Source organism: Muscardinus avellanarius, assembly GCF_963383645.1.
Source record: "Muscardinus avellanarius genome assembly, chromosome: 12".
In the NCBI taxonomy this organism is placed as follows: Eukaryota; Metazoa; Chordata; class Mammalia; order Rodentia; family Gliridae; genus Muscardinus; species Muscardinus avellanarius.
In genome coordinates, this window is record NC_137798.1 from 29,050,280 (window position 1) to 29,074,873 (window position 24,594).

At 41.7% G+C, this 24,594-nt stretch overlaps 1 protein-coding gene across 4 annotated transcripts in view; it reads right to left on the reverse strand.

Moving 5' to 3' along the window:
* Positions 1-24,594, reverse strand: part of ACIN1 (apoptotic chromatin condensation inducer 1) — a gene marked incomplete at both ends in the record, with an annotated part of 55,906 nt that overhangs the window by 23,332 nt on the left and 7,980 nt on the right. For 3 of the 4 annotated variants that reach the window (XM_080707723.1, XM_080707722.1, XM_080707721.1), the window contains 6 exons: positions 2,449-2,570; positions 4,490-4,708; positions 5,734-6,999; positions 9,574-9,662; positions 19,741-19,860; positions 20,279-20,390. In XM_080707723.1, the coding sequence (XP_080563849.1) occupies positions 2,449-2,570; positions 4,490-4,708; positions 5,734-6,999; positions 9,574-9,662; positions 19,741-19,860; positions 20,279-20,390 (1,928 nt within the window). The remainder of the gene's footprint in view (positions 1-2,448; positions 2,571-4,489; positions 4,709-5,733; positions 7,000-9,573; positions 9,663-19,740; positions 19,861-20,278; positions 20,391-24,594) is intronic. The other variant, XM_080707724.1, reaches the window with a different exon arrangement.

Below are 24,594 nucleotides of genomic sequence, written 5' to 3' on the forward strand. Positions count from 1 at the left end.
CATGCCGAGCTAGACTAACAGAATTTTAAGACTAACAAGGAACTGTTCAAAAAAATCACTTGCTTCTAAGGTGCATAGCAAGCAGTTTCTCAGACCCAATTTGTAACAAGTTGTCAATACCCACTTTAAAACGGCCAGTGTACAAAAGGCATGATGTACCTTCCTGGAACAGGTGAGATGGGGAAGGACGGGTATAATGTCTGAATCACACACACATGAAAGGAAAGATGTCACCCCATTTCCTCATCGATGGTGTAGCTGAGGAATTCAGAACACCTTCCAGAATCTGTTGAGTTTTCATTTTATGGTCCTAGAAGAAAAACCCTTTTCCAAAAGATAATGTACCCATCCCAAAAGGTAAATTTTTTCAAAGGAAGGAGAGCAACTTTTGCCAAACCAAAAACATAATATCCACAAGATGGCAGAAGAGGTAAGAATATGAGAATAGACAGTAACAAGGGTTACTATCTCTATCACAAGGCAAAGACTACGTTAAGGAATATAAAACTATCATTAGTCATAAGGAAATGAAAAACTAAATCATGTCACCTGCCCTTATCCCTCCAAAAATCAGAGTTAAAGGATAGTCTGAAGGTCTTAGAAGAGCACAAATTATCATACTATTAAATTAGAGAAGAATACTGGTATTATTAGTGTTAAAATGACATAGAAACAAATATGGAACAACTTGAGGCCAACTGTTCACACAGTACACTCTCCAAAGCAGTCAGAATTCCCAGTCTAAAAGCTAAGCAAAAGTCGGGCGTGTTGGCACACACCTGTAATCCCAGCATTTGGGAGGCTGAGAACAGAGGATTGCGGTTAGCAGACAGCCTCAGCTACTTAGTGAGGCCCTCTGCAACTCAGTGAGACCCTGTTTCAAACTAAAGAATAAAAAAATTGGGCAGGGGGTGTAGCTCAGAGGTCAAATGCCTCTGGGTTCCATCCCAGACCTGCAAAAATAAATAAATAAATAAATAAATAAATAAATAATAAAAATACATAAAAGCCAAGCAATCTTATTTCCACAGTGATTCAGTTTTTCATTTCCCATGAGACTCTGAAGCCAGAAATTTTGATTCAGTAACTTAATATTTGACTTGATATAAAGAATATTTCTTGAGGGTTTTTTTTTTTTTTTTTTTGGTAGTAGAAAGTACTGGGGTGGAACCCAGGGTCTTTTCTACTTCTGGGCTATACTCCCAGACCCATTTTATACTTTACTTGGAAACAGGGTCTCACTCAGTTGCTAAGAGCCTCATTAAGTAGCTAAGGCTGGCTTCAAACCTGTGCAATCCTCCTATTTCAGCTTCCTAAGCGCTGGGATTACAAGCCTGTGCCACCACGCCCGGCCCTTTCTTGAGGTTTCTAGGATTAAAAATCTTACATTAATTGTAAGATCAATCAAAGGGTCATAGGAGTCTAGGAATAAAAGTCCAATTTGATAGGAACTTCATAATTGCTGAAAGAGCTAACTAGGATAGACTGTGCTTGATAAATGGACAGGTAGCAATAAGGGAGCAACAATACCCTGCTGAGCCATTCATTAAAGATCCTTAATTCTTTAAAGATCCCTTATCAAGCGTGTGTGGTGGCGCACGCTTATAATCCCCGTGCTTGGGAGGCAGAGACAGGAGGATCGCACAGGTTCGAAGCCAGCTGTGCTGGCTAAAGAGACCCTATTTCCAAATAAAAATATAAATAAAGAATAGGTGCCTGGGAGTGTAGCCCAGAGGTAGAAGGGCATCCGGGAGCCCCAGTACCACCAAATAAATAAATAAATAAATAAATAAATAAATAAATAAATAAATAAAAAGATCCCTTATCAAACTGTGTAATTTCAAATGTAGCCGATAAATATGAGTTAAAAACTGATTTAAGACTCCCTGAATCAATGCCTTTACAGTGTCTTGAGTTGAAGCCTCAATGGCCTGCTCCTTCAAGGGGTTGCTATTTTGGTTGGATCTCAACTGTGTTTTCCTTCGGTCCTTGAATACCTCTTTTCAGATTACTTTAGGAGTTCGGGTGGCAATTCCCACCATAGTAACTGAAGGCTAGCTTTTGTTCCAGATAAAACTCTGCCTTCATGTTTTTTAAAATTAATTAATTAATTAATTTATTATTTATTTATTTAGCAGGTCTGGGGATGGAACCCAGAGGCATTTGACCTCTGAGCTACACCCCCTGCCCTATTTTTTATTCTTTATTTTGAAACTGGGTCTCACTGAGTTGCAGAGGGCCTCACTAAGTAGCTGAGGCTGTCCGTGAACCGCGATCCTCCAGGTCTCAGCCTCCCAAATGCTGGGATTACAAGCGTGCGCCACCACTCCCGGCTCTGCCTTCATGTTTTAAAAGAAAACTAGGACTGCTTACTTGGTCAAAGAACCTCATGGAGCAAAGTACTATCCCACACTTGTAGTTAAACCCTACTTGAGAGTTGCCACTTACACAATATGATGAATCCTTTCTGGTTCTGGCTGAGGAGTCTCTGAGGTCTGAGTCTCTGAGGTTTGAGGCTGTGTGGCAGCTGGTGGCTCTGCCTCTTCAGCTTCACACTTCTTTGGGCTCACCTGTCAGGAAACAACAAAAACAGAGACAACAGAGGATTTAAATCTGTTTATATCCTTTTCTTCAACCGGGAACTGAAAACAAGCAAAGTAACCAGTACTTAGGAGGCTGAGACAGTAGGATCACAGGTTCAAAGCTAGCCCCAGCAACTTAGCGAGGCCCATCTGCCTCTTAGTAAGGACCTATTTCAAAATAAAAAAAAATAAGCCAGGCGTGGTGGGTCATGCTTGTAACCCCAGTATTTGGGAGGCTGAGACTGGAGGATAGCAGTTCGCGGACAGCCTGAGCAGTACTTAGTGAGGCCCTCTGCAACTTAGTGAGACCCTGTTTCAAAAATAAAGAATAAAAAATAGGGCTGTGCGTGTCCTTGGAGGTAGAATGCCCCTGGGTTCCATCCCCAGTAACGCAAAAACAAAAACAAACAAATAAACAAACAAAATAGGACTGGGGGGTGTAGCGCAGAGGTAGAATGCTCCAGGGTTCAATCCCCAATACCACACACATACAAAAAAAGGCAGGGTAAGATGTACATGGTACTAGCTCTGTCACAGAGTCCTTTTTATCTTTGCTGTTTCATTTTAGGACATAAAATAGAACACGGCTTAAAGATAGGTTGCTTTTAGCCAGGCGTGGTGGCGCACACTTGTAATCCCATTCGGGAGGCTGAGACCGGAGGATCGCTGTTCGCAGGTTCATGGCCAGCCTCAGCTACTTAGTGAGACCCTCCGCAACTTAGTGAGATCCTGTTTCAAAATAAAAAAGAATAAAAATAGGGCAGGGGGTGTAGCTTGGAGGTAGAAGGCCCCTGGGTTCCATCCCCAGACCCATACACACACAAAAAAAGATAGGTTACTTTTAGAAATTCTAGTGGCACATGCCTATAATCCCAGCACTTGGGAGTGGCTGAGACAGGAGGATCCCAGGTTTGAGGTCAGCCCCAGCAATTTAGTGAGAGCCTTAGCAACTTAATAAAAGCATGTCTCCAAATAAAAAATAAAGGAGGGCTGGGGGTGTAACTCAAGAGGTAGAATGACCCTGGTTCAATCACCAGCACCACCAAAAAAAAAAAAAGATAAATTAGATTTTATTTTTTTCAGTATAAGGATGGAACCCAGAGGAATTCTAACTCTGAACCACACCCCCCAGCCCTATTTTTTATTGTTTATTTTTTTGAAACAGAGTCTCCCTGAGTTGCAAAGGGCCTCACTAAAGTAGCTGAGGCTGTCTGTGAACCATTATCCTCCTGTCTCAGCCTAAAATGCTGAGATTATAGGCATGCACCACTATGTCTGGCTCATTTTATCTTAATTTTTTTATGGGGGAGGGGGGTCCTGGGGATCTGAATACATTCTATCTCAGCTTCTTCCCCAATATCTAGAATTCTTTTCTTGAGAGAAGTGAGAAAAGGTATCCTTTGGGCAGATAAAAGGAAGAGTTCTAGCTGGGTGTGTTGGTGCATGCTTGTAATCCCAGCATTTGGGAGGCTGAGACAGGAGGATTGTGGTTCACAGATAGCCTCAGCTACTTAGTGAGGCCCTTTGCAACTCAGGGATACCCTGTTTCAAAATAAAGAATAAAAAATAGGGCTGGGGGGTTGTCACTTAGAGGTAGAATGCCCCTGGTTCCATCCCCAGTACTAGAAAAAAAAAAAAAAAAGAAAGAAAGAAAGAAAAAAAAAAAGGAAGAGTTCTGAGGAAGAACTAACCCTGAGAGCCTTGAAGAAGAGATTCCTGGTGCTCAGCCTCAGGTAGAGCTTTCATGAACCAGAGAATTAGAAATGAGTAAAGTAGGATTCACAGGGATCCCCAACCCTATACATTTCTCTTGAGCCTTGTCCAGATCGACTTTTCAATTTTATAGTTAAAAGAGAAACCATGCCTAATCTTCTGTCTCCCTCTAGGGAGGGATCACAACAGCCTACCTGCTCAGGCTGTAACCTCTGGGTCACATGCTTCTCGGCTGGCTCAGGCTGGCTCAGATGCCTCACTTGGACAGAGGATGAGGAGGTGGACGTCCTCTCCTTTGGCTCAAGGACCTGCAGCTGTGGCGCTGATGGAGCTGCAACCTCCTGACCAGAAGAGGGATCTTTGGTTTTAGTGTAGCTGGTGCTCCTGTCCCTGGAGGCTCCAGGGCTCAGAGACTGAAGAAAATAAAACATACAGTAAAGAAAATTACTTTATAACATACTGGAGAGAGAGAGTGTGAGTGAGTGAGTGAGTGTGTGTGTGTGTGTGTGTGTCACATGCAGGTGGTATATACTGAGAAGATAGACCATTGAGTTTTTTAACTAGGCTAACATAATTCATAGGTTGGATCTTTTTTATAGTACATATTATTTATAGATATCGATGGGTTTCACTGTGCCCTATTTGTACATACATAAAAATGTAATTTGATACTTTCACTCCTCAATACCTCTCCCACCCTTTCCTCCTCCCTTCTCTGATCCCCTTCTACCTTACTGGTCCCCCTTCTACTCATGGCATCAACTTTTCCTGCCCACCCCCTCTTCTAGCTTCTTTGAGAGGAGAGAAAAACATGATACTTTTCTGAGTCTCACTTTTCACTCAAAATCAAGGCCTCTAGTTTCATCCATTTTCCTGAAAATGACACAATTTCATTCTTTATGGCGGAATAATTTTTTAGTATCGGTATACACACAAAATCATGTCCATAGCCCCAAGAAGTTTACATCGAATAGAGGAGATGAAAAAATGGATCCAATATTCTTCAGAATCAAAGGGAGTCAGAATGAACAAGGGCCTCAGTTAGGGATCAATGAATTGAAAATATGATTCAAGCCGGGCGTGGTGGCGCACGCTTATAATCCCCACGCTTGGGAGGCGGAGACAGGAGGATCGCACAGGTTCAAAGCCAGCTGTGCTGGCTTAAGAGACCCTGTTTCCAAATAAGAAAAAGTATAAAATAGGTCTGAGTGAGAGTGTAGCCCGGAGGTAGGAACCCCAGTACCACCAAAAAAGAAAAAAAAAAAAAAAAAAAAAAGAAGAAGAAAAAAAAGATTCAAGAATGAGGATATGAGGGTAGTCAATGAGCTGGTGACTTTTCTTATTCCTATTAGAAATCATGACAATTGGATCTTCTGGGGTTGAAAAACACTGGGATACAAACAAAACATAAAGGTATGAAGGATTATCGTATACTCACTTTCCTGCTGCCGCTTGATGCGGAATGGGAACGGGAACGAGATCGGGAACGTGACCGTGACTCTGATGTTGATCTGGAGTCCATCTTGGGTCTACCATGAGGGTTGGCATGAACATGTGCCTGGGATACATCTCTCTGCTTGGATCTCGGAGGCGAGTGGGACTGAGAGCCAGAACTGTCAGGAGAGCGAGATCTGGATCTAGAACTAGAGGATGAAGAGGAGGAGGACCGGCTAGAGGACGAGTTGGTTGACTGTTTCAATCTGTGGCTTGGGAAAAGGGTATGAGAAGCCCTTACGCCTTCTTTCTGTTCTAAAGATGGTTGTTTCAGAGATTCCTCAGTGATCCCTTTGGCTGGTGCTAATTCCTCCGTTTTTAGAGGGAGTGGCTGAGCAGATTTTTCTGGCTCAGTTTCAAGACCCTTCTGGGTTGAGTACTCAGGCAGTGTGCTTTTCTGAATTAGAGGCAGGACGCTCTCTTCTGGCACTTTCTCTGCTGAAGATTCTGCTTTGGTGTCTGTAGGACTAGATGAAGGAGACAGGTCTCCCACTAACTGGACAGTATGCTGAGACAGTAAAACCTCTCTGGTCTCAGTATCTGTATTAGGAGACAACTGAATGAGAACAGGGGGAGCTGGGCCTTCCATGGCCTCTGTTTCTTCCTCACTCTGGAGCTGTGTACGAGGCGGTGGAGAAGATGCTTCCTTGGTAAGTAAAGGTGGGGGAGTTTCTTCCTCACTGACAGTTTGCTCTTGCTGTAGCATGAGAGGAGCCTTCTCTAAATCTTCAGTCAGCTGAGGAGGGGAAGGGGACTGTGATTTTTCCTCTAAACCTTGTGAAGATTTTATTTCTCTTTCCTCCTCTTCAAGGGAAGACACTATCTGCATCTCTTTCTCTTGTTGCTGTCTGGCAAGATGACTTCTTCTAGCTTCTTCCTGGGATCTTGTAACTCGCCCTCCTCTCTCTAACCCCTCCTGCTCCTGGGATCCTATGGTTTTGGGTTTCTCATCAATCGCCCCCTCTGGTTTTGCTCTAGGCATCTCTTTTCCCTCTTCCTCAAACTGTTTCAGGATTGGTGCCTCCCTAGATTTTTGTCCCTCCTCCTCTTCCTCCTCCTCCTCCTCTTCTTCTTCCTCCTCTTCCTCCTCTTCTTCCTCTTCTGTTTTTAAATTTCTATCTGCTCTGATCCTCAAATTTTTAGAAGGTGTTTCTTGATCCTCTTCCTCCTCAGCAGCTTGGCTGCACTCAGAGAGTTTAGCTGCCCTTGCCTGAAAGAAAAAAATATATAATGGCTTGAAAAATATTTGTTCACAACAGAAAAGATAAAAGTATCTGATGAAATACCCCTAGGAAGGAGAAATTCAGTGATAAATACTTTTGGCAACATATACAGAAGTGTGACAATAGATAATTATGATTAATATAGGCTCCTTAGGGGAATCAAATTGACCAGAAGAAAAAATAATAATGACGCTGCTTATAGTCCTTTTTTTTTTCTTTTGGGACTGGGAATTAAACACAGGGCTAGATACCTTCGAGCTACACATATTTCAGTCCTATTTTTTAATTTTGTGGTACAGGGAGATTGAACTCAGGGGCATTCTATCTACAAGATACCCCAGCCTTTTTTACTTTTTGTTTTAAAACAGGGTCTTGGCTAGGTTGCTGAGTCTCACTATGTTGCTGAGGCTGTCCTCAAACCTGTGATCCTCCTTTCTCAGTCTCCCCAGTACTAAGACAGGTATGCACCACTATGCCTGGCTCTTTTATTTTGAAACAGGGTCTCATTAAGTTGCTGAAGGTCTCACTAAGTTGTCAGCCTCCCAAGTATAGGGATTATAGGCATGCATCAACATGGCTCTAGTGTTTTTTCTTTTTTTGCAGTACTGGAGATGGAACCCAGGGGCGTTCTACCTCCGAGTTACACTCCCAGCCCTATTTTATTCTTTATTTTGAAATAGGGTCTCACCAAGTTGTGGAAGGCCTCACTAAGTAGCTGAGGCTGGCCATGAACCTGCGATCTTCCTGTCTCAGCCTCCCTAGTACTGGGATTACAAGTGTGTACTACCACACCTGGCTTCTAGTTCATTTTTCAACTTAAAACTTTTAAAATAAAAATAAACAGCTGGGCGTGGCAGCACATGCTTGTAATCTCAGTATTTGGGAGGCAAAGCAGGAGGATCAGGGTTCACAGCCAGCCTCAGCAACTTCTTGAGGCCCTTTGCAATTCAGTGAGACCCTGTTCCAAAATAAAGAATAAAAAAATAGGGCTGGAGGTGTAGTTGAAGTAGAATGTCCCTGGGTTCCATCCCTAGTACTACACACACACACACACACACACACACACACACACACACACACACACAGAACAAAACATCTAAAAAGTAGGGGAAGAACTAGCCAAATGTCATTTAATATGATTATTTGTATCAGTTTGGTATATATATTTTCTCTTCTTTTTTTTTTTATTGTGGTATTGGGAATTGAACCCAGGGCACTCTAACATTGAGCTACACTCCTAGCTACACACACACATGTATGCAATCACACGTATTTATTTTCCTTGCAGTACTGAGGATTGAAATCAGGGGCAATCTACCTCTGAGCTACACCCCCAACACTATTTCATTGTTTTATTTTCAAACAGGTTCTCACTAAGTTGCCGAGGTTCTCACTAAGTTATTGAGATTTGCTTTGAACCTGTGATCCTCCCGTCTAAACCCAAGTTCTGGGATGACAAGCGTGTGCCACCACACCTGGCTCCTTTTTTTACTTTTGTCCTGTCTTTTCTTTGGCATGATCTTAATTATACGACACATACATTTTTTATTGTGGAACTAGGGATCTTGAGCAGGGCCTAACACATGCTAGGCAAGCACTCTACTACAAACCTACATCTTTAGCCATCATGCACCTTTTTTTTTTGGCGGTACTGGGGATGGAACCCAGGGGCATTCTACCTCAGAGCTACAATCCCAGCTCTATTTTTTGGTCTCTTATTTTTGAAACAGGGTTTTATGGGAGTTCCAAAAGGCCTTGCTAAGTAGCTGAGGCTGTTCGTGAACTGTGATCCTCTGGTCTCTGCCTCTGGAATGCTGGGATTACAAGTGTGCGCCACCATGGGATTTAAATAAATAATTATGACATATCTTGTCTAATGATATATCCACTTAAAAAATCTGAAGGTCAGCAGATCTAAGTAAACATAATGTAACATAAAAAAAGATGACAGAGCCAGGCATGGTGGTGCACACTTGTAATCTCAGCATTGGGGAGGCTAAGACAGGAGGATCACGTTCGCTGACAGCCTCAGCTACTTGGTGAGGCTTTTTGCAACTCAGTGAGACCCTGTTTCAAAAATAAAGAATAAAAAATAGGGCTGGGGGTGTAGCTCATGAGTAGAATGTCCCTGGGTTCCATCCTCAATACCACCAAAAAAAAAAAAAAAATCTAGAAAGACACTAACTTTAATACTGTTTGAGAGCCATGGCATGCTTGTAATCTCAGCATTTGGGAGGCAGAGACAGGAGGATCACGGTTCACGGACAGCCTCAGCTACTTAGTGAGGCCCTCTGCATCTCAGTGAGAACCTGTTTCAAAATAAAGAATAAAAAATAGGGCTGGGGGTGTAGCTCGGAGGTAGAATGCCCCTGGGTTCCATCCCCAGTACTGAAAAAAAGAGTACTTGCCTACCATGTGTGAGGCCCTGTGCAAGGCCCCTAGTTCCACACATTAAGCAAACAAACAAACATACAAACACTAGTTTGAGAAGGAAGAGGAGGAGGATATATCCAAAGCATTACTCAAGAGGTGAACAGATACTTCTAAGGTATGTGAGTTACCTGTCTGACCCTGGATGATCGTCTTTCTCCTTTCCTTGGTTTTTCATCATCAGATTCACCTTTCTCTTCAGAAATAGAGGAGCTTTTTCCTATAAATGAAAGAAAATCAAGTCAGACTTAATGTCATGAATATTATTCCTGGCTTGTTAAAATCCAATCATAGTATATGAGCTGCTCAGTAACCCATTTTTAATCAATTTCTTTGGATTCTATGTTCAAGAAAAATTATATAAAGCCTTGATGGTGAGGGTCTTATTGAGAATTCCAGCTATGAATTTCTAGAATATTTTCAATAGCTTAAAACCCAATTCATATATTATAAATAACTCAAAAGTGAAATAACTTCTAGGGGCTTCAAACTGTCTAGAAGGAATATACAAAAACAAAGCATTTATTTCCATAGTTTTCTGTTATTTTGAATCATGGCTCAATACTTCATTCTGTTTTATTTTTATTTTCTGGTACTGGGGGTTGAATCCAGGACATTCTACTTGTGAGCTATGCCCATAGTCCTTCTTCTGAAACAGAGTACAGCTAAGTTGCTGAGGCTGGCCTCAACTCTGGGATTCTCCTGTCTCAAGCTCCCAAGTATTGGGATTATAGGCATACACTACCATGCCCAGCTTCTGACTTCACTGTTCTGTGTCTATTTTATTATTATTATTATTATTATCATTATTATTATCATTATTATTATTACTTGCAGATGCCTATCGCTATTTGCTAGTTTTGATCAAAATATGAATAAATCAATTTGTACAACAATAAATTTAAGAAATAAGTACTTAGATGAATGGTTTCTAGAGTCCTAAAGCTCCTATAAATTACTTGTACTTGTTTGGACAGAGCTTCAGACCTGGGTTCTCTCAAGTATGTTTCTATTTTATAACTTGGAGTTCAAGATGAGATTATTTTAGGGCAAAAAAAAAGTTCTATTAGCTGGGTGGAGTGGTGTATGCTTATAATCCCAGTGCCTGGGAGGCTGAGACAGGAAGATCACAAGTTCAAAGCCAGCCTCAACACAACTTAGTGAGGCTCTCAGCAACTTAGTGAGACCCTGTTTTAAATAAAAATAAAATAGATCTAGGGGTATAGCCTAGAGGCAGAAGGACCCTGGGTTCCATCCCTAGTACGTACGTACACACATACATACAGAGTTCTATTAGAAGAAAGCTTGAGCTGGGTGTGGTGGTGTACTTTGTAATCCCAATATTTGGGAGGATCTCAGGTTCAAAGTCAGCCTCAGCAACTTAGTGAGGTTCTCAGAAACTTAGTGAGGCCCTGTTGCAAATAAAAATAAAATAGATCTGGGGGTATAGCCCAGAGGTAGACTGGATGAGTTACTTACACACACACACACACACACACACACACACACACACACACTCTCTCTCTCTCTCTCTCTCTCTCTCTCTCTTCTATTAGAAGAAAGCTTGAGCTGAGTGTGGTGGTGTAGGCTTTAATCTCAGTACTTGGGAGGCTGAACTAGGAGGATTGCAGGTTCACGACCAGCATTAGCTTCTTAGTTTAGTGAGACCCTGTTTCAAAATAAAGAATAAAAAATTGGGCTGGGGTATAACTCGAGGTAGAATGCCCCTGGGTTCAATCTCTAATATCACATTAAAATAAACAACAACAAAAAGGAAAAAAACCACACACACACAAAAAAAATAACAAAAAACTTTAAAAATAGGGCTGGGCCTGGGAGTGTAGCCCAGAGGCAAAATGCCTCTGGGTTCAATCCTTAGTACCACATGAGAGTGAGCGAGGGGGGGGGGGGGATGAGAACTTGAAAATCACTAGTCATTTCAAATAATGATTCCATGTAAAAGTGGGGGAATAGTTTCACTTATGCTTCCATGAAGAAAGGCAATGGTAGGCAAATCACTTAAATAATTTGATTCTCAATGTCTTGAACAAAATAAGGAGGGGCTGAACTATGTGATTTCTAAGTTCCCTACCTGTATTAGTAAATTATGTGGAAGGCCTAGGGATGTATAGCTCAGGGCAAAAGGAAGAAAAAACCTTGATGAGAATTAGTGTAGAAAACAGCATGATGAAGCCAGGCGTGGTGGTATAAACCCAGTACTTGGGAGGCTGAGACAAGATCACAGGTTTGAGGCCAACCTCAGCAAGTAATGAGATTCTCAATAACCTAGCAAGACCTTATTTCAAATAAAAATAAAAAATAGGGCTGCAGTGTAGCTCGGAGATAGAATGCTCCCGAGTTCAATCTCTTGTACCAATTACACGTTTAAAAAAAAAAAAAAAAAGCAAAGAGCAGGATGACTGGGAATACAGCTCTTGATGAGTGACTGATCGCCTAGCCTGTGTGAAGCCCTGGGTTCAATGCCCTGGCCCTGAAAACTAACAAAACAAATAAGCAAAAAGGATTAAGATAATTATATTCAAGATACTTAAGTGGATTGGCATCAATTTTTTTTTTTTTTTTGAGATGGAACCCAGGAGCCTTCTATCTCCATGCTATACTCCCAGACCTGTTTTATTTTTTATTTTATTTTTTATTTGCTGAGAGCCATACTAAGTTGCTAAGAATGGCTTTGAACTCATGACCCTTCTGTCTAAGCCTCCCAAGTACTGGGATTACAAGCATGTGCCCCCCTAACTGGCTTGGCTTCTATTTTAGCACAGCACAAAAAGTTTAAATTGTTCACAAAACCATGTTCTATATTAAAAGTATTTCACTTAGTATAAATAAAGAAGATGGCATAAGCTCTACTCAAGAATTTTTCTGTATGTGTGTTGCTGGAGGAGCATTCTACCTCTAGTTAAACCCCTAGCCCTATTTTATTTCTTTGTTTTTAAACAGGGTCCCACTAAATTGCAGATGGCCTCACTACTCTTCTTTTTCTCCTTCTCCTTCTCCTTCTCCTTCTCCTTCTTCTTCTTCTTTTTGGTGGTACTGGGAGCGGAACCCAGAGGCTTTCTACCTCCAGGCTATACTCCCAGACCTATTTTATACTTTATTTGGAAACAGGGTCTCACTACGTTGCTGAAAGTCTCAGTAAGTAGCTGAGGCTGGTTTCGAACCTGTGTGATCCTTCTGTCTCAGCCTTCCAAGCGCGGGGATTACAAGTGTGCACCACCACGCTCGGCTCTCACTACATTTCTGAGGCTGATTGTGAACCTGTGTTCCTCCTGTCTCAGCCTCCCAGGTACTAGGATTATAGGCGTGCGCCATCACACCCAGATTCAAGATCTCTCATTTCTATATCCCAATACTACAAAATACACTAGGCTTTATTTCTATATTAAAACAAAAATGAAACTAATAAAATAAACTAGAAGACTTCACATATTTTATAAAACTTTATTCCACGATCATTTGATTAACAGGATCTCAGAATGTATACCATTTCCTATCTGATTAGGTATGAAAAAGCCTTGCATTATGATTGTATATACTGGATTTATGATAATTTTATAATCCAGTATCATAAAATGTTAAATTATAAAATGAGTAAACCAAAAGAAAATATACAACTTATAAATTTTAGGCAAAGTTCCTTTCAAGAAGAAGGGAAAGAAGCTGATTAATATTAAACAAAAACAAAAACAGATATATACAAAGTTGAGAGAAATGTGTTAAATAAGGTCAAATAAAAGCTTCAGAGTTGCTCCCCACTCCTATCCTAGAAAATAACTGAATCCAGAGGTGCTCTATGACTGAGCCACATTCTCTACTCCTTTTGTGTATGTGGCACTGAGAATTGAACCCAGAGGCATTCTACCTCTGAGCTTACACCCCTAAACTGATTTTTTATTTGGAAACAGGGTCTCACTAGGTCGATGAGTCTCACTACTTGCTGAGGCTGTCCTTGAACCTGCGATCTTCCTGTCCCAGCCTCCTAAGTACTGGGACTACAAGCATGGGCTACCATGCCCTGCTTTCTAATCTTTTTTTTTTTGGTATGGTAATGGGGTTTGAACCCAGGGGCATTCTACCTCCAAGTTACACCCTCCTGTCCAATTTTTTTATTCTTTATTTTTTAAAAAATATTTTTGGGGGGTCTGGAGCCCAGGGGCATTCGACCTCCGAGCTACACCCCCTGCCCTGTTTTTTATTCTTTATTTTGAAGCAGGGTCTCACTAAATTGTGGTGGGCTTCACTAAGTAGCTGAGGCTATCCATGAGCCATGATCTTCCAGTCTCGACCTCCAAAATGCTAGGATTACAAGCGTGCGCCACCATGCCCAGCTTATTCTTTTTTGAAACAAGAGTCTAAGTTGCAGAGGGCCTAAGTAGCTGAGACTGGCCAAGAATCTGGATCCTCCTGTCTCAGCTTCCCAAGTACTGGGATTACAAGTATGTGCTACCATGCCTGGCTTCCTACGCTATTAATTTGAGACAGCCTCATTAAGTTGTCCACACTGACCTCAAACTTTCGATCTTACTGCCTCAGCCTCCTAAATTGGGTGGGATTACAAGTGTGTGCCACTGTGCCCAGGTAGAGTTGCAGTATTCCAATTAAATATGTACAAGTTTGACAACCTCATTCCCCACCTATTATAAATTGTATGCCATTTTACTGATGTGTGTGTGTGTGGGGGGGGGGTACTGGGAATGGAACCAGGGGCATTCTACCTCCAAGCTACATCCTTAGCCCCATTTTTTGTCTTTTTAGTTTTTGATCCAGTGTCTCACTAAGTTACAAAGGGCCTCGTTAAGTAGCCAAGGCTGTCCAAGAACTGTGATCCTTGGGTCTCCACCTCCCAAATGCTGGGATTACAAGCATATGCCACCACACCCGGCCTCATTTTACTGAATTATAATGGTATTTTGTTTTCATACTGAGGACTGAACCCATATATTCTATCTCCGAGCCACATTTCCAGCCCTTTTTATTTTTAAACAAGGTCTTGCTTGTTTCAATTAAAAGTTACTGAGCGTTGTGCTAAGTTACTGGTTTGGGGCCAACCTCAACTACTTAGTAAGGCACTCTGCAACTCAGTAAGGCCCTGTTTCAAAATAAAGAATAAAAACTTTTCTAACTCCTTAGAAGGGCTAGAAGACTGCAAGAAAAGGGCTGGCTATGACCACGTGTGGCTATACCTTTGTTAGGCAGTATTCTGAAAACAAGGAAAACCAAAATGTATTCTGAATATACACTTTAAAATTTTTTTCCCTGGTACTGGGGATTGAACCCAGGGGCATTTTACTTCTGAGCTACACCCCCAGCCCCATTTTTTTTTATTCTTTACTTTGAATCAGGGTCTAAGTTGCAGAGGACCTCACTAAGTAGCCAAGTCTGGCTGTGAACCTGTGATCCTCCTTTCTCAGCCTCTCAAGTACCAGAATTACAAACATGTAGCACCACAGCTCACTTTAAAATATTTTTGTATCTTCTTAGATTGAGATCTTTTTGGAAAAAAAAAAACTAATAGAAATAAGGACTTTTGTACATGCAGTCATGATATTTAAGGGAATTGGGACAACTTCCAACTGGAACTTAAAGGAAGATACTGACTCCTAATACCCAAAGAAAATGCATGGGGGTGGGGGGGAGCACAGTAGTACATGCCTATAATCCTGGTGACTGAAGCAGGAGGACTGCAAGCTCAAGACCAGCCTCACAACTTATTGAGACCTTTTTTCAAAATAAAAAATATAAAAAGGGACAGGGATAGAGCTCTGTAGTAAAATGCCCGTGGGTTCAATTCTTAGTACTGCAGCAAAATAAAAAATAAAAAAAGAGGAAAGAGGTAAATCAGTGGGAAAGCCGGTAAGACACATGGCTGTAATCCCAGTACTTGGGGTTTGAGATAGGAAGATCACAGATTCAAGGCCAGCCTCAGCAACTTAGCAAGATCCTGCTTCAAAATAAAAAAATAAAAAGGGCTGGGGGTATAGCTCAGAGGTAGAATGCCCCTGGGTTCAATCCCCAGTACCAAAAAAAAAGGCAAAGGGTAAATTGAAAGATATTAATAACCTTCCTATTTGGGATTTTGCCTATAGCACATAAATAAGAGGCTGCTGTAATACAAGCGAAAGATTCTGCTAAAATATAACAGTGAAAAAACTATTTCTCCAGTTGGTGATTCACAAATTGAATTTTATACCAAAATTACTTGGAGCCTTTTAAATAAAAACAAAACCTCAGGTGAATTGTTTCACCTTGCTTCAAAATAAAAAATTAAAAGGGCTGGGGGATTGTACAGCTCAGAGATAGAATGCCCCTCTGTTCAATCCCTAGTACCACAAAAAATAAAAATAATTAAGCAAAAAGAACAAACAGGAGCTGGGGACAAAGTTCACTGAAGAGTTTGTCTACCATACTTGAGGCTCTGGGTTCAGTCCCCAGCAACCCCAGCACCACCAAAAAAAAGCAAACTGAACACATCAAAAGACAACAAATAAACTGCCATTGTAGCCGGGCGTGGTGGCGCACGCTTGTAATCCCCGCGCTTGGGAGGCAGAGACAGGAGGATCGCACAGGTTCGAAGCCAGCCGCGCGCGCTGGCTTAGGAGACCCTGTTTCCAAATGAAAATGTAAAAATAGGTCTGGGAGTGTAGCCCGGAGGTAGAAGGGCTTCCAGGAACCCCAGTACCACCAAAAAAAAAAAAAAAAAAAAAAAAAAAAAAACTGCCATTGTAACAGGTCTATGGTGGACTGCCATTCTACACCTGAGAGAATCTGATTTCTGGGTAAATACCAGGAATTAATGATGATCCAACCAAATGCTGCCCAAAATCCAAAATATCACACCATTTAGGAATCTGACCACATTTTGTACATCTTTAATGATATTCACATCCCAGCCAAGAGTATAAAGGGAACTTTAAGGCATGAAGTACACCAAAGAGCACTTGAGACAACTGTTGGCTGTAAAATTCGCTACATTCATGTTTTCTAATTTTTAACCTGTCTCCTTTTCTCTTACCTCTGGGTATTTTTTCCTCCATCAATTATAGCCAGGGGTAGAATCCTGACTATGCATAAAACACTGACAAGATGAGGTGCCCTTACTCTAAAGTCTTTACTTTTAAAATCTTAACTCTACTTCAGAATCTATTTCTTACTCTCATTTCAAATTACATTTAGAATTGAGATAGTCTTTTTTTTTTTTTTTTTTTTTTTTCCGGTACTAGGAATGGAACCCAGGGGCATTTTACCTCCAAGCTACACACCCAGCCCTATTTTTTATATTTTTTTGTGTGTGCGTGGTAATGGGGGGTGGAACCCAGGGACTTTTCTACCTCTGGGCTATACTCCAGACCTATTTTATATTTTATTTGGAAACAGGGTCTCACTAAGTTTGGGAGAGCATTACTAAATTGTAGACGCTGGCCACAAACCTGCAATCCTCTAGTCTTAGCCTCCCAAGTACTGAGATTATAGGCACACATCACCCAGGCCAACTTGATTAGCTTTTACTTGAGAAAAAATATTGACAACTCAATTATAGAAGAGATTTCTCCTTTCTCTTGGCTTTATAAAAAGGGGAAAAGGAGCACTAAAAGCAAAATAGACCAACTGAGGATCTATTATTTTCATATTTGAGGAGAAAAGAGGTCTCGGAAGGAACTTTCTACCCAGGCGTGGTGGCGCATGCTTGTAATCCCAGTACTTAGGAGGCTGATACAGGAGGATCCCAAGTTCGTGGCCAGGTTCAGGAACTTAGTGAGACCTCCACCATGTAGTGAGACCCTGTTTCAAAATAAAAAATAGGGCTGGGGGTGTAGCTCAGAGGTAGAATGCTCCTGGGTTTCATCCCCAGTACCTAAAAAAAAAAAAAAAAAAAAAAAAAAAAAAAAAAAAAAAAGGGAAAGGGCCATAGCTCAGAGTTAGAATGCTCCTGTGTAAAAAATACCCAGCACCATGACCAAAAAAAAGTTTAAAAAAAATTTCCCTCAAGGTCTAAGACTAGGATCAAGAAAAACAGGAATTGGTTGGACATGGTGGTACAGGTCTGTAAGGTCTGTAATCCCAGTATTTGAGAGGCTGAGACAGGAAGATCACAACTTAGGCCAGCTTCAGCAATTTAGCAATATCCTCAGCAACTTATTTAGAAACTGTTTCTAAATAAAAAGGGCTAGAGGTGAATGAAAGAGGTAGAATGACCTGGGTTCAACTCCTAGTTAAAAAAAAAAAGAAGAAGAAGAAGAAAGCACTGAACAAACTAGAACTTTAAAGTTACACTCAAAGACTGGGCATGGTGGTGCATGCTTGTAATCCCAATACTTGGAAGGCTGAGACAGGAGGATCTCAGGTTCAAAGCCAGCTACTTAATGAGGCCCTCCACAACTTAAGACTCTGTTTCAAAATAAAAAACTTAAACAGGCCAGGCATGGTGGTGCATGCTGTAATCTCAGCATTTGGAAGGCTGAGACAGAAGGATTGCACATGTTCAAAGTCAGTCTCAGCTACTTAGTGAGGCTCTCAGCAACTTAGTGAGACCCTGTTTCCAAATAAAATATAAAATAGGTCTGGGAATGTTAGCCCAGGGGATAGAAAGCCCCTGGGTTCCACCCCTAATACCACCAAAATAAATAAATAAATGAAAATAAATAAAAAATAAACAGGGCTGGAGGTGTAGCTCAAATAGAATGCCCCTGGGTTCTATTCCTGGTACCAAACAAATTACACACAAAGGTCCTCTACTTGTACAAAGATGTCACCAGAGGATCAGAACCCTTAGAAAACGTACAAATAACATCCAGCTCCCCTCTGACCCACAGAGAGAGAAGTTAAATGCCAGATAAGCTTTTGGTTTTTATATTGTTTGCATCTCTTTGCCTTTAGTAAATAAAGGCCTTTTTTAGTCTTGGGGGGGAAAAAAATCCTCTATTTTTCCTGTCAGGAAATTTCTCTCCTACCATTAAATATCTCAAAAAAAAATTTTTTTTAATTTTTGTTTTTTGGTGGTACTGGGGATGGAACCCAGGGGCATTCTACTTTTGAGCTACACCCCCAGCCCTATTTTTTTATTCATTACTTTTGAAACAGAGCCTCACTGAGTTAGTTGCAGAGTACCTCACTAAGTAGCTGAGGATGGCTATGAACCTGGATCCTCCTGTCTCAGCCTCCCAAATGCTAGGATTACAAGTATGTGCCACCACACCCGGCTAGGAATTCTTTATTAGTCAGAAGAGCTAGAGCCAGGGTGGTGGTCCACACTTGTAATCTCAGCTCTTAGGAGGCTGAGACAGGAGGATCACAGATTTGAAGCCAGCCTCAGCTACTTAGTGAGGCTCTCAGCAACTTAGTGAGACCCTGTTTCCAAATAAAGTATAAAATAGGTCTGGAAGTATAGCCCAGAGGTAGAAAAACTCCTGGGTTCCACTCTCAGCACCATAAAAAAAAAAAAAAAAAAAAAAAAAAAAGAGCTGGAAACTTCTAAACATTCCCAAAGTATTATAACAGTAATATTTAAAATACTTGTTAATTTACACATTTACCAACATCCATGTGTCTTATATATATATATATGTTCTCCTGAAAATATCTTAAATAGATGCCAAAAGACAAAGGCAGTATGTATAGACTTTTGCATGAGATACTATACAAAATGAGGTGCCTAATATTTTTTTATAATGTGAAAAAATTAATCTTGCCTGAACTAGACCCACCTACTAGTAACAAGCTCCCTGTAATAGGCCACATAATACTCTACAGTGATTTTCACAGCATTTAACACGCTATAATTGTGTAATTATTTGTTGAGTGATCATCCCACTAGTATAAGTTTCCTTAGGACAGACTTATCTTTTTCTCTAGTATTTTCCTGGTGCCTACCACATATCTGGTATGCAACAGATGCTCAATAAAAATTTGTTAAATAAACTAATAAACTGCAGCAGATGCCCAATTTAGGGGATGAATGGATGTATAACATATACTATACTTAACTGATAAAGAGATGGAAATGAATTGTGACTATTGCTACGTTCAGAGGGAGAGGAGGCTGAAGATGTATAAATAAGAAAAATCATATCGCCTCGTAAACAGAGAAGTTAATGCAACATATATGTAAAAGCAGACTTTAAAAAGGACATAATTTCCCTGAAAAACAGATGTCAAATATTAATGTGAGAGAATTTCCCTGGGACTTTCATGGAGGCTTAGCATGAAAGGAGGCATAACTACCTCCCCCCACCAACTACGCAGGATTGACAAAACAGCGCAGTGGGGAGGGAGATACGTACTGGGCGAATGTCTGCTGAGCTCCAGCTCTGGTCTCTCCAGGCTGCTCTGAAAGTCAGGAGGCAGCAGGGAAGCCACTCCCCCGGGATGGATCATCTCGTCCTCCGACTCAGCTGAAGCTTCTGCAAAGTACAGATTGGGTCGGGACAGGGAGGGAGTGAAGGGCTCAGCATATGGGAATATGTAGAGGAGTGAAGGACGTCAGGCAAAGTCACAGACACAGAGATACATACCAAAAACGTACTGTGTGTATAGATATATATAAAAAATTCCCTAGGAATAAGCTCTACCTCATGTAAGTAGTGGTTTAATTTAAGTATAATTCTTCCTGTTGGCAGGAATCCTCTTCTAACAAGACAAACAAATTAAGTATCCCTTCTCTAACAAAGGTAAATAGTAACTCATCTGGCTCCATAAACTACCAAAGAAATGAATAGCAGTCTCAGCCTGCCTCCTGAAATCGCCTAGTTAGGCAGGTCTATCTACTTGGTGACAGGGCTAAGAATGGAGAACTTGTTAGAAGTGACAATTTGGGCTTACCTTCAAGTTCAGCAGCTTCTCGAGCTTCACGTTCCAGACGCTGCCTAAGTAGCTCCTGCTGCTTTTCCAGATACTGCTTTATAAAACTGTTCTCACTCATTTCCTTGCCAATCTGTATAGAGGAAATAGAAAAAGAAGGTCTAGGAAAGCAAACCAGGAAAATTCAAGGAAGACAATTCCATAAAGCAAGGGTCTGCCCCATATACCCGGACCTAAGAAAGATAATGAAACCATGGAAAGGCCCTTTTTTAAAGCTATTCATATTAAAAATCAGAATAGTCAGGTGTGGTGGTGAATGCTTGTAATCCCAGTACTTGAGAGGCTGAGACAGGATGATTGAGACCAGCCTCAGCAACTTAGCAAGACTCAGCTTTGAAATAAAAAAATAAAATTGGGCTGGGATATAATTTTTTTTTTTTTGGGGTGGTACTGGGGTTCCTGGAAGCCCTTCTACCTTCGGGCTACACTCCCAGATTTTATATTTTTGAAACAGGGTCTCAAGCTGGGCGTGGTGACGCACACTTGTAATCCCGCGCTTGGGAGGCAGAGACAGAAAGATCGCCCAGGTTCGAAGCCAGCTGCGCTGGCTTAAGAGACCCTGTTTCCAAATTAAAAAAATATAAAAAATTGGTCTGGGTGTGTAGCCCGGAGGTAGAAGGGCTTCCAGGAACCCCAGTACCACAAGAAAGAAAGAAGAAAGAAAGAAAGAAAGAAAGAAAGAAAGAAAGAAAGAAAGAAAGAAAGAAAGAAAGACTCTTAAGCCAGCGTGGCTGGCTTCGAACCTGTGCGATCCTCCTGTGTCCGCCTCCCAAGCGCAGGGATTACAAGCGTGTGCCACCACACCCGGCTTGGGCTGGGATATAATTCAGAGGTAGAATGCCCCTGGATTAAATCCCCAGTACCTGCCACCTCCCAAATCAGAAAAAAATAGCCCTATGAGTGGCAAAAGATGACAAAAAGAGAAACCACACATTACTATTTTCTTGTGGTTTTGGGGATTGAACTCAGGGCCTATGTATGCTTGGTAAGTACTTTGCCTCTGAACTATATCTCATTCCTGCAGCCACCCCACCACCACCACCACTTTGGTACTAGGGATTGAATCCAGGGGCATCTACCTCTGAGCTATACCCTAGACCTATTTTATTTTTTTGGTGGTACTGAGGTTCCTGGAAGCCCTTCTACCTCCGGGCTACACTCCCAAACCTATTTTTACATTTTTATTTTGGAAACAGAGTCTCCTAAGCCAGCGCATGCAGCTGGCTTTGAACCTGCGCGATCCTCCTGTCTCTGCCTCCCAAGTATGGGGATTACAAGCGTGCGCCACCACCACACCCAGCGACCTATTTTATTTTAAAACAGGGTCTAGCCAGGCATGGTGGCGCATGCTTATAATCCCCGCACTTGAGAGGCTGAGAAAGGAGGATCACACAGGTTTGAAGCCAGCCTCAGCTATTTAAGTGAGGCTCTTAGCAACTTAGTGAGACCCTGTTTCCAAATAAAATATAAAATAGATCTGGGAGTATAGTCTGGAGGTAGAAAGCCTCTGGGTTCCAACCCCAGTACCTCCCCACACACACACACACACACAAAAACCACAAAACAGGTTCTAAGTTGTGGAGAGCTTCACTAAGTAGCTGAGGCTGGCTGTGAACCTATGAGTATCCTGTCTCAACTCCCCTCCCTCAATTTTTTTTTTTTTTTTTTTGTGGTACTGGGGATGGAACCCAGGGGCATTCTACCTCTAAGCTACACCCCAGATCTATTTTTTATTCTTTTATTTTGAAACAGAGTCTCACTAAGTTGCAGAGGGCGTAAGTAGCTGAGGCTGTTCGCTAACTGCGATCCTTCTGTCTCAGCCTCCCGAATGTTGGAATTACAAGCATGTGCCACCATGCCTGGCTTCCCCATCCATTTTTTGAGACAGTTTCTTATTAAATTCCCCAGGCTAGTCTTGAACTATTCAGCTCCTGAATAGCTGAGACATAATAATAATAATAATAATAATAATAATAATAATTATTATTATTATTTTTGTTTCTATTTGTGGTATTGGAAATGGAACCTAGGGATGCTCTATCATTGGATTATATCCCCAGTCCATTTATTTAACTAACATTCATTCATACATTCATTCATTCATTCAGTGGTACTAGGGATTGGACGCAGGGGTATTATAACTCTGAGCCATATCTTTGGCCCTATATTTTATTCTTTTTTTTTTTTTTGGTGGTACTAGGGGTGGAACCCAGAGGCTTTCTACCTCTGGGCTATACTCCCAGACCTATTTTATACTTTATTTGGAAACAGGGTCTCACTAAGTTGCTGAGAGCCTAAGTAGCTGAGGCTGGCTTCAAACCTATCTCAGCCTCCCAAGCGCGGGGATTACAAGCGTGCGCCACCATGCCGGGCTTATTCTTTATTTTATTTTATTTTTTATTTTTTGCAGGCCTGGGGATGGAACCCGGGGGCATTCGACCTCCAAGCTACACCCTCTGCCCTATATGTTATTCTTTATTTTGAAACCGGGTCTCACTGAATTGCAGAGGGCCTCACTAGGTAGCTGAGGCTGTCCGCGAACTGCGATCCTCCAGTCTCAGCCTCCCGAATGCTGGGATTACAAGCGTGCGCCACCACGCCCGGCTTATTCTTTATTTTTGAAATAGGGTCTAAATAACTTGCAGAGTGCCTCACTAAGTAGCTGAGGCTGGCTGGGAACCTGTGATCCTCCTGTCTCAACCTCCTAAGTACTGGTATTACAAACGTCCACCACCATGCTTGGCTTTATATTCTTTCTTTCTTTTTTTTTTTTTTCAGTGGTACTGGGGCTAGAATCCAGGGGCTTTTCTACCTCCAGGATATACTCCCAGACCTATTTTATATTTTATTTGGAAACAGGGCCTCACTTAAGTTGCTGAGAGCCTCACTAAGTAGCTGAGGCTGGCTTCAAACCTGTGCAATCCTCTTGTCTCAGCCTCCCAAGCGCTGGGATTACAAGCATGCACCACCATGCCCAGCTTTTTATTCTTTATTTTGAAACAGGATCTCACTAAGTTGTGAAGGGCCCCATTAAGGAGCTGAAGCTAGCCAAGAACCTGTGATCCTCCTGTCTCAGCCTCCCAAGTAGTGGGATTACAAGCATGTGCCATCACAACTGGCTTATTTTTTCAAAATATTTTTTTTTGTGGTACTGGGGATGAAACCCAGGGGCCTTCCCTTCAGGACTATTTTTAATTTGGAAACAGGGTCTCACAAAGTTGTGGTAGGCCCTTACTAAATTGCTGACGCAACTTAGAACCTGTGATTCTCCTGTCTCAGCCTCTCAAGTACTGGGATTATATGTGTGCCGCCACACTTGCTTTATTTTTTGAGACAGGATCTCCGTATGTTGTCAAGGCTGGCAATTTGAATGTGTGTGTGTATGTGTGTGCACTGCTCAGAACTGAACCCAAGGGGATTCTAACATCTGAACTACTTCCAGCCTTATTCCATTTTTAAATGTTTTTAGTGGTACCGGGGGTTGAACCCAGAGGCATTCTACCAAAGCTACACCCCTAGTCCTATTTTCATTCTTTATTTTGAAACACGGTCTAAGTTATGGAGAGCCTCACTAAGTAGCTGAGGCTGGCCTTGAACCTGCAATCCTCCTCCTGTCTCAGCCTCCTAAGTACTGGGATTACAAGTGTGTGCCACCACGCCTGGCTTCATTTTTTTATTTTGGAAAAGAGTCTCTCTAAATTGCTAAGGTTCTCAATAAGAGGCTGACCTCAAACCTGCATTTCCCTTGTCTCAGCCTTCCAAGTAACTGGGATTACGAGCAAGCACCATCATGCCTAGTGCTGGCCCTATATTTGTAATTCTTCTGCCTTAACTTCTCAAGTTGCTGGTGTCAGACGTATGTGTCTGGTGGAACATTATTGGAACATTATTTTTTGTTTGTTTTTTGGCACTGGGGATTGAATCCAGGGGCATTCTACCTCCAAGCTACATGCCAGTCATTTTATTTTTATTTGGAAACAAGGTCTCTTTAGGTTGATGAGAGTCTCACTACTTGCTGAGACTGTCCTTGAACCTGCAATCCTCCTGTCTCAGCCTTCCAAGTGCTAGGATTACAAGCATGCACCACATCCAGCCTCATATTACTATTACCATTGATGGTACTGGGGGTTGAACTCGGGAGCATTCTACCTGAGCTACACCTCCAGCCCTATTTTCTTTTTATTCTGAAACAGTGTCTCACTAGGGTGATGAGAATCTCACTATTTGCTGAGGCTGTCCTCAAACCTGTAATCCTCCTGTCTCAGCCTCCCATACTG